The sequence below is a fragment of the Talpa europaea genome (assembly GCF_964194135.1).
Source record: "Talpa europaea genome assembly, chromosome: 7".
Classification (NCBI taxonomy): domain Eukaryota; kingdom Metazoa; phylum Chordata; class Mammalia; order Eulipotyphla; family Talpidae; genus Talpa; species Talpa europaea.
The window spans coordinates 50,895,345-50,908,361 of record NC_140074.1 but is presented as its reverse complement, the minus strand read 5'-3'; the positions used below and the strand labels follow the sequence as shown (position 1 = coordinate 50,908,361).

The 13,017-nt window shown below is 40.4% G+C and overlaps 1 protein-coding gene across 2 annotated transcripts in view; it reads right to left on the bottom strand.

Moving 5' to 3' along the window:
* NAA35 (N-alpha-acetyltransferase 35, NatC auxiliary subunit) overlaps nt 1-10,305 on the bottom strand; it is a gene marked incomplete at both ends in the record, with an annotated part of 74,424 nt that extends 64,119 nt beyond the window's left edge. Inside the window, 2 exons of one of the 2 annotated variants that reach the window (XM_084239185.1) lie at nt 1,229-1,262; nt 10,177-10,305. In XM_084239185.1, the coding sequence (XP_084095311.1) occupies nt 1,229-1,262; nt 10,177-10,300 (158 nt within the window). The remainder of the gene's footprint in view (nt 1-1,228; nt 1,263-10,176) is intronic. The other variant, XM_084239186.1, reaches the window with a different exon arrangement.
* Between the last annotated feature and the right edge of the window lie 2,712 nt (nt 10,306-13,017).

Sequence of the window (13,017 nt, the reverse complement as noted above, 5' to 3'; positions counted from 1 at the left end):
GGTGCCAGGTCCCTGTAGCTGTCCTCTCTCAAATCTTTTCCACAGCCAGAAGCAACATTCTTTGCTGCATTAGCGTGTGGTTTGATTTCCATTCTATCTTTCACAGGATTGCTTACAGCATCAAAATGATATTCTATCATCAACTACACCTACAGTAGTTCTCAAAGTGTGGTCCCAGGATCAGCAGCATCAAGGTCACCTGGGAACTTGTCAAATTCTGAGGTCCCACACTGGACCAACTAAATAAGGAGTTCTGTTGTCCAGCAATGGTTTTTAAAAGTTCTTCAATGGATTCTTATATATGTTAGCGTTTGTAAATAAATAAACTTCCGGGGTCTACCTACCCTCCCCAAATACCTGGTTTTCACATTCCTACACCTAAAAATTAAGCCTGGCCATTGCAGTTTAGGAACTGAGGCTAAGCACTTCTGTTTATTTTACCTTTACTGGGATTTTCAAACTACTTTCATCCAAGCATTTAGTCACCTATTCTCTAGTCACTAATCACATATGAAATACAACCAATACCTTTTCTTTAAAATAATTCTCTATCTGTAGTAGAAGCAGGCAGAGCGGGCAAAGGAGAGTTCTGGGACCCTCAGTAGCTTTTTCAGGCTTTTAATGATCTTTCTACACCATCTGTAGTGAGGCAACTAGGTGCAGGGCAGGCAGGAGGCCCCTGACCAATCTTTACTCTCTCTGGGCTCTCTGACGTTCTCTTGTGTTTTCTTTCTCTGGTAGCTGTTCTCTGTTGCCATCTCACCACACACTCCTCTGCCACTCCCTGCTCTCTGTGATGCCACGCCCTTATATGCTCAGCCTCCAGGCTTAGGTGTGCCCACTCACGCATGCCCATACCATACTCCAGGTGTCCACTATCAGGCACATGTGGACACGCTCCCAAGAGCCTCCTGCATTCAAGGCCACAGGTGACAGCCACAGAGGCCAACAGCATAAAAGCCTGAGCAATCTTCAATTACCCTACACTACCCCTCAAGGAAAGAATCACAAGCCACAGTTTCACCGGGGACAACCATTTCAACTAACAACTAAGGTCAGCTGCCCCAAAATAGCTCAGTAAGGTTAAAAACATATTTATAATTAGCTTTATTTTTACTTTAAATGCTTTGAAATGTAAAACTGCTCGGACTTCCAGGAATAATAGTGTACATGAGGAAAAACAGGTGGAAATATTTACTATGTTATTTCAAAGGACACAAATACTTACAACTTATCATGAAGCAGTTCTCCCAACTTTAATTCTAAAAGACAGAAAGAAAAAATCCTTTCAATACTACAGTTATCTTTCAATTCGAAAAAAACTAAAACAAAACATTAGCACATAAAGAATGTGCTTGCATTATTTTAAAATTTATTTTCTAGAAATGGTTTAATTATTTCTACTCAATTACTAACATGTATTCTCCACAGTGAACATTTAAATATAATTAGAAGTAGCTTTTAAGAATGAGCACGTATCCGTCACAGGTTACCATGTCCAATCAAAATTACCAACCTCATTTTAAAAATCATCAGTAAATTTCCCCCTAAGTAAACTTTTTCAAGGAATTGGTTGCATTTTCTTCAGTTCTAAAAATACTTGAATTCTATAATTTAATACTTTTGTTTCAGAAATAGTGTCAAGATGATTTTTTAAACTAAATTTTATTTAAATATTGTAGAAAACACTTGAGTAAACAGCTAAATCAAAATGATTTTGGCAGTATATTATCATCAACTGGGAAGCTTTTATCAATGCCAATGTCAAAGCAGCACCCCAAACCAATGAAATTCTAGGAGTAAAATCTAAGCAGTGGTAATAATCTATTCCAAGTAATTTCAATTTGAAGGTAAGGCAGGAACTATGACCGTAACATAGTAAGTTGCTTGAATATTGATGTCAAAACCACTGGAAGGTGTAAAGGAGTTTCAGAACTTTACCTATCCTCTTAACTAATCATAAGTTAAATAAAATCTTTATCAATTCCATCTAACAATGCAGATAAATCAACAAAACCATATGCCAAAATACTACAATAAAGCATAGCAAAACACAGAGCAATTCTCAAAAGTGACCTGGGGATCCAGGAGTCTGTGATGTCAAAATTATTTTCATAACAAACTAAAATGTTCTTTGTCTTTTACACTGTTGATATCACACTGATTTAGTAAAAGCAATACTATAAAGAAGAAAAAGAGAAAGTAAAGCTGGGAAAAACTGCTATAGTTTTGGCACAAATCAAGTCAGTGCATCCAAGTGAGTGCATTCTTCACCTTCATAAAACTGGACTTAAAAAGAGAAAAAAAATTTTTTTTTTTTTCAAATTTCACTTAAGTCTTTCATGAAGCAGTAAATGATTAATCTGAGGACCATGACCAGAGAGATCCAGGTGTAAAATTTAAGGAGGCACTCACTTTCAGGTTGTGTTTTCTTAAATTCTGTACCTAGGTGCCTCGCTTTCTTCATTCTAGTGCCAGTTGATTATTTTTGTTAAATTTCAGTCTGAGTAAATGTCTTTTTAATACTTGGACAATATGGGAAGTATACATAAATACTTCAACTGCGCACCAAAGTGGATAAGCACTCACACAATTATAAAACATCCTGTTTAACTGAAAGGACAACTGACAAACTATAGTTACTCAGACATGAAAATAAGGCATCTACTCAAAAATAAATGAGTTTCAAGAAAAACATAGGAAAATGTTGCAATGATAAAATATGAACTTACATACTTAGAAATGTGGTTTTTAATACTGTATAATGAAGTGTGTCAACATTTGGAAGAGCTGCTTGACTCACTGAACTAGTGTTTTGCAAATGATAATGTATGTTAAAAAAGTAGGTATGGATCAAGGAGTCACTCAAAGTTCAAGACAGACAAATGGATTTTAATGTATTAGAGCATGAAACATCCACTGATACATGGCTTCAGATTCCACACTACAATTAATCTTTAAGAAATTACCACCTGTCAAGTTCTGGTGTATCAAAGTAGAATATCCACAATTATCTGAAAAGTTTCTTCCATTTTTCAACTACTGAAAAGGCCAGATTTACTTCATATATTTCAACCAAAACCAAAACTTGTGGCAAAAGACTGAATACAGAAGTAAACATGAAATTCAGATATATTCAATTATGGCAAAATTTAAGAGATCTCAAAACTGTTTACTCCTCTCATCTAATTTTTGGAAAATAAATTTTCATTAAGAAATGTTATGTAATGGGTTTACTATCGTTTTCAAAGGAATAAATTTTTAAAATTCTCAGTTTTAAATTCTAATATGGTGTACATCTATATATATGACATGTGAACAACAATTTCAAAAATTTAACATTGTATTCATGTAGAACCACAAAAGACCCCCAATAGCCAAAGCAACCCTGACAAAAAGAAAGGCACTATCCCAGACTTCAAACTATACTGCAAAGCTATACAGCACATAAAAAAAATGCATCACTTGTCAACTGGAAAGCAAGGGAAATGCAAAACAAAACCACAATGATATATATCTCAGTCCTCTGAGAATGGTCCACATTAAAAAAAAAAAGATACAAGTGTTGGTGAGGGTATGGAATAAAGGGAACTCTTGCACAGTGTTGGTAGGAATATAGGTTGGAAAACAGTATGGAAAACAGTATGGAGGTTTCTTTTTTTTTTTTTATAGAGGCATGTTTTATTTATTTATTTGTTTGTTTGTTTGTTTGTTTATACAAGCACTGGGTACAGTCAGAAGCTCGGGAGGGTGACAGAATTCACCAGAGCCAGAGCGGGGGAGCAGAGCAGGCAGAAGGAGCGAAGTACACTGCTGAGGGGAGCAGCGGGCGGCAGGAGAGGTCTGCGCACCATGTGGGACCCTCCTCCGGTGGCCGGGGAGCAGCCAGGGATCGAACCGGCGCCACAGAGGCCGCGGGCAGCTTCGCAACCCAGCGCTCAACCGCTGCACCACCGGGGAAGCCCAGTATGGAGGTTTCTTAAAGAAAAATTTTTAGGGCCTCCCTGGTGGCTCAAGGTGTTGGGCACAGCACTATGAAGCTATCCGCAGCACGAGTTCAATCCCCAGCCGCCCAGGGAGATAACCACATGGTGCAGCAGACCTCTCCTGTCTCGACCGCTGTTCCCCTCAGCAGCGTATTTCAGTCAAGTCTGCCTGTTCTGGTCCTCACTGTCTCTGGTGAATCCTCTCAGCTCCCAGACTCTGGCCTGTAACCCAGTTCTTACATGCATAAACAAATCTTTAAAAAAAAAAAAAAAAAAAAAAGGGCCTCCCCGGTGGCGCAGCGGTTGAGCGCTGGGTTGCGAAGCTGCCCGCGGCCTCTGCAGCGCCGGTTCGATCCCCGGCTGCTCTCCAGCCACCGGAGGAGAATCCCACATGGTGCGCAGACCTCTCCTGCCGCCCGCTGCTCCCCTCAGCAGTGTACTTCGGTCCTTCTGCCTGCTCTGCTCCCAGCTCTGGTGAATTCTCTCACCCTCCCGCGCTTCTGATTATACCCAGTGCATGTATAAACAAAAACAAACAAATAAATAAATTTAAAAAAAAAAAAAAGAATGTAAAAATGCCACCTCTCCCTCACCCCCACCTAAATGTTTAATCAGTCAAGTCAGATCTTCAACCTCAAGGAAGGAAGTCAGGCAAATTTTCTCTACAGAGTATGATCTTTCCAAGAGAAGAGAGTTAAACAACTTATCAGAGGTTCTCCAAGAAAAAAGTCAAGCTGGATAGTGAGCCCTGTTCAAAAATTCAAAGGTTCCAACTAGCTTTTTGGTACCTCCTCCCCCACCAACATTAGATAGGCAACAAAGGATTCTTAGATATCTGAAGTAATCCCCTAATAAGACAGAAGGCAAAGGAAACAAATGTAAAAAGGCAAGGTGGAAGAAAGACACAATGCAAGCAAACAGTAATTCAAGAGAATTATTATCTTTCAGAAAGGTAAAATAGTGCAACCCTGAAACAAAAACAAGACAACTTAAAAATACAGTTACATTCAAAGAAAAAACCTTAGAAATTAAAAACATCACAGGAGAAAAGAAAAATTCAGTAGAAAGTTTGGAAGCTAAAGTTGATAGTCTTAGTCTATTCAAGCTGCTAAGATAAAAATACCACAAACTGGTATCTTTACAACTTATTTCTCACAATTCTGGAAGCTGGGAAGTCCATGGTGCCAGTAAGATTTAGTGTACCAGATGCCCATGATGTTGCTGGAAACCACATGGTGGGAGGGAATAGGGAGCTCTGAGGATTCTCTTTTACAGGAGTACTAATGTTATTCATTCGTATGACCTTCACTCTCAAGACTAAAGCACTTCCCAAAGATCTCACTTCCTAATACAATCTTGTTGGGCATTAGGTTTCAAAATAAACCTGATGGGACATAAACATCCAATCCAAAGCTTGAGGGGAAAAAAACAGATGGAAAATAAGAAAAGACGAGGGAAAACCAGAGTATCAATCTAGAAAGTTCAACATCAAAAAAAACAAAAAAACAAAAAACAAAAAACACCCCAAAACAACTCAGACATTCTATAAGGAGAAAACCAAAACACAAAAAAATATGAAATAGTATAATTCAATAAAGTTTCTCAGAACTGAAGGATCAGATTAAGTAAAAAGTCCCTAGAGTCAAGTCAATACGGCAAACCACGGTGAATGTTCTGGATAAGGGCAGAAGATCCCAAAAGAGTACGCATGAAAGGAATCAGAATGTAATCAGTCTCCTTAATAGCAACATCAGAGCAATAAATCAATGGCAATGACCTCAGAATTGTCAAACATACCCAGTCCTATTATCAATAAAGTGGGAGGATAAAATAAAGACATTTTTAGGCATCCAGAGCCTAAAAGAAATGTATCACATTTTATTCAGGAAGATAATAAAGATGTCCAATCAGAGCTGGGGGGAAAGTAAGAAAGTCCAAGCTGATGACAAAGATGATCTCAGGATCATACCAGGTACAAATGATAAATCCAGATGGAGCAAATTAAGAGGCTCAAGAAGAAAAATCTGTTTAGAGATGAAGATAATAAGATGTCTTGATTATCTGATGGCTTTAAAGAGGTTTGGATGGTTGGTGAAGAGTCTAAGGCAGAATTAACGGTAAATACAAATAGTCTGGGTAAATTTTTATGTGCAGGAAGGCAGAATAATAGATTTATTCTTTGACTCAGTTATGAATGTTTGCATAGCCATAATATAGCTATAACTGTATAGGAGAAGTCCGTAGAAATGTTATAATTGGAAATGGGCAATCAAGAAGGAACAATAAAAGCAGGTACTCTGGAATCATAAATACCGCAATACCAAGTAAAGTGGGGGGGAAGTAGTAACTTTTAAGGACACCCCATCTACAGACAAAACCTCCTAACATAAAGCAGGCTACAAAATAAAGGGAAACTGATGAGATGCACTCAAGTGCATCGAAAGTGCACTTCCTACTGCTTGCTCTATGTTGATACCAGCTGCTATAGGTCTTAAGACATACAATATCCATTATGTTTCCATCCTAAAAAATCCAGGATCAGAGATGTTACGTGATAGTTCAACATTCTTGAAAGCAATTTAAATGGAGTCATCTCAGTGGCACTATCAATATTCTGGTCAGAAAAATTACCTTTTTGTGGGGGGGGGGGCATCTTGTACATTAGAGAGCAGCGTTCTTGGTGTTCACTAGATGCCAGTAGAAAACCACCCCCTCCCCACTGTGACAACCAAGTAAGTATTAAGGTAAATGTCCCTTAAGGGGCAAAATTATCCCAGAGGAGAACAGCTCATCTAATTGGTAGTAATAATGGTGACACAATTACCAGTACTGCTTCCCCAACAACCATGCCATACCCCTGAAAATATTCTTGATCATATAGAACAAGGAAAATATAATTTTCATTTCTAAAAACAAACCCACCTAAAAAAATATTTTATATGTATTTCATCAGGGCATATGCTGTCCATCTTTTCCCTCAAAATAAAGTGTTAACAAAAAGCAAAATTCTACAACAGATTTTCAAACTGGGGTTCATGGATTGCAGGGGTGGGGAAATAATTTAAGATGAACACGATAATGAATCAAAAACTGCTAAAATTTCAGTGGCCAAGTTCATGTTTATAATTATGCCAGTTTCAGGCAATCACCCCAAATGATAATTTTTAATGTAATGCAGTGGAAATTCTGAAGTCAAAGATAAAAATACTCTCTGGTTAGAAGAAACGTGGTCTTAGAATGGTCTTTTATTCTTAAAATAAAAACTGAGCACCTATAAACATACTGGGCGAAAAAAAGAACACTAAGAGAAATAAGAAGCTTAAGTACCACATATTTTAAAAGAGGGAAGAAAATGTAATAAAAGGAGTTTTCTAAAAGTACCAGGCATGAACACATTGGATGGATACCATTGTATCACAGAGAGAACAGTATCTCTGATAAAAACTGACTAAAAAGAATGAGCTAATAATGGAATGTTAATTTAATTAAAAAAAATTTAAAGATGAAGAATGATCTTGGCCATCAAAAAAACCCAAAATGGGATGAGAGTATGGACTCATATCTCCTAGACTACAGTTTAAAAAGAATGGAAGTTATAACGGCAGACCTTAAATCATCTCTGTGCTCTAGGTACCTGTTGGTGCCCCATCATCCTAAGACAGACTGTTGGCTATACATAGTGTGTGGAAGAAGGGAATTTGAGAGACAAAAGCAGCAGTGAATATATAGCACATAAATGCATAAAATGAAGAGTTTATAATCATTTGTGTTTAAGTGAAATTTCTTAATTGTGGGTTTGTAATTCAAAAAGCTCCTAATATAGATAGCCAAATGAATATGAAGATCAGAGACTTTCACAGGTAGCAAAATGAGATGTTTTAAATTAGACAAGTTTTCTAGCGAAGCAACACTCAGTGGTGATACTGATGCTATAGAAAATAATTTGGGGAGGAAAAAAAAACAAGAACCCAAGATCAGTTATAGAGAATGTGTGCCACCTCCTTAAGAGGAACTAAAAGAAACAGTAAATTTTAGGATTTGATCCAGAGAACATTAAACAGCAATTTAAAAAAAAAAGCAGAAATGTGCATGTGAAACACAGTCATCAGTATGAAGACTGTTTTCAGTACTAAAAAAAAAACCACGAAAGTTCATCACACTGTTAATAAAGAGGACAAACCACTAAGAGTGTTAAAGAATGTACTGATACTGATTTTAAATTTAGTTGTCAGGAAGGTGTTAGGACAGAAGTATAAACTATAATTGAGATTATGAACTAATTTTTTCAGGAAGGGAAAACAAATGAATACCACAGGCTTAAGCATTGCTAATAGCCTTTAGTCCTAAATCTAAAGAAGATACATTCTATGTCAACCTTTTAGCTTCAAGAAGCATACCTCCTTTTGTGTCACTTGATATAGCATAAGAGCTAATCATGTAAGTTAATTAAGATCATCTGATGTTGACAAAAAATGACATTCTATCCCTCTTAAGCCACACAGAAGTATGGACTAAACCATTTCTTTTACTCAAGGTTCCTTCCATAAAGAAGAATTATATACTGGTTCTCAAACAGAAACTCTCACTAAACTCTGGCTCTCATGGTTCACCTCAGTCTAGAATGATTTCTTCACATTCACTTATAGAAGCTTGGCCACACCTTAAAAGCCCAATTCAAGCTGCATATACATCACAAAACCTTTCCTATTTAGGTTCATATAGACCACTTAAAATCAGTACAAGATACAAACAAATCCACTTTATAGTATAAGATCTCTGAGCAACAAAAACTACAATGAAACTTACACTTCTTTCTCTCTCCTTTAGATAGACATATATAGACAGTCACCCAAATCCCAGACTAAAGTTCTTTCCACTATCTCACTTAGGCATATTTTAACTGGACATGTTTTCAAAATAGTGTAAGAGTAGGCACATGATTTAAACATTGTGCTTATATTCATCTGGCTCCCTTTCTACCTGCAGCTCTCCAAGTCTATTCCTCTACCTATGAACACCATTATAAATACACCTCACTTCACCATCACCAAAGATCTGATCTTTTCTCAGCAAGAAAATAAAAAACAGTAAGGTGTGACTCCCTCCACCATTCTTCCTCATTCACTTAGAAATATGTTTTCTGGGGGGAAAAAAAGGTAAAGAAATACAACTGTATTGTCAGCACCCAAACCTCAATTTCTCCTGTTTCAGTATGTCCTTTCTCCCCCCAAGTTAATGTGTCTACTGTATTGTTGATCACATCATCTCTTAAAGTTCAAATTCTCACGTTACCATTCATTCCTTTTTCAATTTCCCTCTTTCCATCTCAAACAACAAACATTTCTCCAATAATTCATGGCCAAACATTAATCTATGTGTAATGTTCTATGTGCTAGGATTACAAACAAGATCTCGGCACTCAGCGCTTATATTCCAGAGGATAAGACTGATAATAAACAAGAAATAATTGAAAATGAGAGCAGACTGAGGCTAACAAAGAAAATACCATGAGGAGTTGGACAAAAAAGAATGAGAGGGTGAATCTGCTTAGATTGTTTTGTCAAGTCCTCACTGGGGAGGTAACATTTAGTGATCAAGAGGAAACCATTATGTGAAAACCTGGATGCAAAGCAATTTAAGACAGAAAAAACAAAATATGACAAGGGGTGGAGGGCAGGATAAGTACAACTACCTTGGTGTGCTTAATTAAATGAGAAGGAACTTATGACTAACATAATGAGCCTAGCAGGCAGTGGTACAAAAATGAAGTCTGAGTGGTAGGCATGCACCAGATCATACAGGTTGTGGGAAAGGAGTTTGGATTTTATTCTACATGCAAAAGAAAGCCATGGGAGGCTCTTAAACAGGGAATGATGTCGCCTGATTATTTTCAAACCTCAAATACACAACATTACTACTGTCTTTAAGAGAATTCATGTGATCAGTGTGAAATTATTACTAATACTTTCTAACAAGTTAAAGTTATAAAAATTTAATAAATTGTCTCAACATATGTAATGCTCTATCAAACACATATTGGCTTTAAAATTTACTAAAGTGGAGAACAAGTGTGGTTAACAAATTGGATAAACCACCTTTTCCTATTGATTTCCTTTATTGAGATAGCTTAGAAATCACCATCAACTTTTTCCCTTTTCCCAGACTGTGAACTTCTATTCCAAAAACTCACCTCGACAAGCTTCTTCAAAATCTTGGGTTATGTCCACCCATGTGGTATTGCTCTTTTCCATTTTTTCTGGTATACTGAGTTCCCATCCCGAATCATCATCTTCTACAGAAGCTTTCATAACCATTATGCCTATAAAATTAAAACTGGTGTAAAAGAGAGGATGCAGTTTTGAGGACAAGCGTATTTGCCAACTACGTGAGCCTGTTTTTTAAAGTACTGGATGAAAGTCTTACTAAATAAACTATACAAGCAGAGCTCTTCTGGACTCGAGAACGGTACGGGAAAAAATGAACTAAATGCACGTAAACTAACACAACTGGTGCTCGTTTACTAATAGCCCATTACCTAGCCGGGTTCATAAAAAGTCTCCCTTTCACTATTTAAGAAGAAAATTAAGAAAATTAAGAAAACATGCCACCTCTGCTAAAAGCACTCCAGTTCCTAACTTTCAACACAGGTCAAAAAAGACCAAGGCACTCTTCAGGGTGCCCTCGCGAAGCCCAGGACCCCACGCGGCAACTGCTCAAGCCAAGGTGGTCCCCTCGCCAGCTTGGGGCTCAGCGGGCCAGTCTCCCCCTCCCCTCCCCCCACCCCGGGGCGCGAACCCCAGCAAAGCCCGGCCCCCCCGCCGGGGCGCACCTGAGGCGGGAATCCGCCCCACCTGGGTCCGGCTAGGCGGCCCCGGCCCCCAGGGCGCGGAAGCCAGGACGGAGCTGTCGTCGCGCGGGAGGGCGGGCGCACCTGGCGCCGGGCTGTCGCCCCGGTACCACCGGGCCAGGCCGGAGCCTCGGCGGGCGGCGGGCACGGAGGATCCCGCGGCTCCTAGCCGAAGCGCAGCGGGAGGGCCGGGGCCGCAGGGTGACCTAGCGTCCGCAGGGTCCGCCTCACGCGCGGGGGGCTGCGGCTCTCGGACACGGAGAGCGCGAGTCGCAATGGCTCCACAGACGCGGTCCCTACCTACTTTCCCCCGGGCCACTGGCGCCGTCACGCACCGTCGGGACCGCAGAAATAACGACGCCGCCTCAGCTGCCGCCGCCCCCTCCCCTCACAGCCCAGCCCGACTGGCCGCGTGCGCGCATGCGTACGCCCGAGGCGCGCGACCCCGCCCCCTCTCCCTGGCTCCTGGGGACTTCGCGCTCCCCGGCCACACCCCCTTCCCTTGCCACCGCCACCGCTCGGCTGATGGCGGCCGTCTTCTCTTCTCGCGGGATTAGGTCAAAGAGCGTTACCGGAAACTACCTTTCCTCCCCGGCCTCCGGCTAGTTAGTGGGAGGATCCTGGAAAGGGGCTGGGCCTGGGACCGGCTGAGTTCGCTCCGCCCCGCGCGGTACCCTGGGAAATTCTTAGAAAGGCGATGCCAAGGCGGAAGGAAGTAATGGAAGTATGAGTAGACCATAGTGGAGGCGGGCGGGAATGGCGAGCGCTGCTCTGAGCCCCCATCGAGCTGGTACATACATTTTTTAGATAGGGCCTGGGAGCTTGGTGCTGGGAAATAGGAACCAACTATCTGCAGGGTCAAGCCAGCCATTTTCTTCCAGACTTAACATGTTCTAGATTTTTCTTTAAAAGTATTAATAAAGGGCCTCCCTGGTGGCACAGGCAGTTGAGCGAAGCGCTGTGGAGCTGTCAGCGCGGGTGCCATCCCTGCAGGCGGGGGGGATACCCACATGGCGCGGTAGACCTCTCCTGTCTCGCCCGCCGCTCCCCTCAGTGTATTTCGGTCAGTCTGCCTGTTCTGTTCCCCGCGCTGTCTCTGGTGAATCCTCTCACCCTCCTGCACATCTGGCCTGTACCCCAGTTCTTGTATGCATAAATAAATCTTTAAAAGCATTAGTAAGGCGATCCGTTTTAAAGTGGGGTACACTGGCAGTGTAAGAAATGCATCTTAAATACCTGTAAAATGGCCAAAATTTGAGACACTATCAAATGTTGAAAAACACATGGTGCAACTGAACTCATGAAGTAGAGGGTGTGGAATGGTGGGGAGCAGCAACAGGCCAGGCCAGTCACCAGTCACCCAGTGAACAGAGTGTAGGAGGACTGGAAAGATATGATGGATATCAGAAGAGACTGCATTTTTCTATAATTATCCTGTTTATTCCCACTTTGTTCTAATTTACACAGTTTCACTTTGGCTTTATGTGCCCATCAGCAATTATCTTCTTTCAAGCATATTAGGACATTTCATAGATTTATGAGCAGCCTTTATCGCCAGGTAAACTATGGAGTGATGCAAGATCAAAAGTGTATGCTGAGCTCTGGAGGATACAGGTTGCCTAAAAGAAGGCAATAAAATCTTCGAAGATTACTTAAAAATGTTACCTAGCCCAAGTTGCCACTCATAAGCCAAACTGGAGAAACAGGAGTTGGGGTTAGGAAGATAAGGTTTCATTCCAAAAACCGGTATTTCTGGGAGACGGCAGGTTCAGGCTCTTCAAAAACTATCTCCTTCCTTGGGGCTTAGTGTAGGGTTTTTATAAAAAAAATCAGCAAAAAAAACCCTGAGTTTTGGTAAATACCTGCCTCAGTCTTGCTGAGACATATTGGCACCACCAGCTGTCTAGTTCTTGTCTCTTTAATTCATCTGTGAACCATGATAGCTGGCAGGAGAATTCTGGAGGTTTTTAGTACTTTAAAGGTTATGAAATTATAAAAATTAAAAGTTATATATGGCAGCCCTGAACAAATGTACAGTGACCAATCTGACCGCTTTACTGGACAGGAAGTACAGAAATGGGCTAACGCACATGATATTAAATGGACTTTTCACTTGCCATACAACTCCACCACTGTAGGGTTAATGGAGAGGAAGAATAGGCAAATAAAAGACATTTGGAAGCA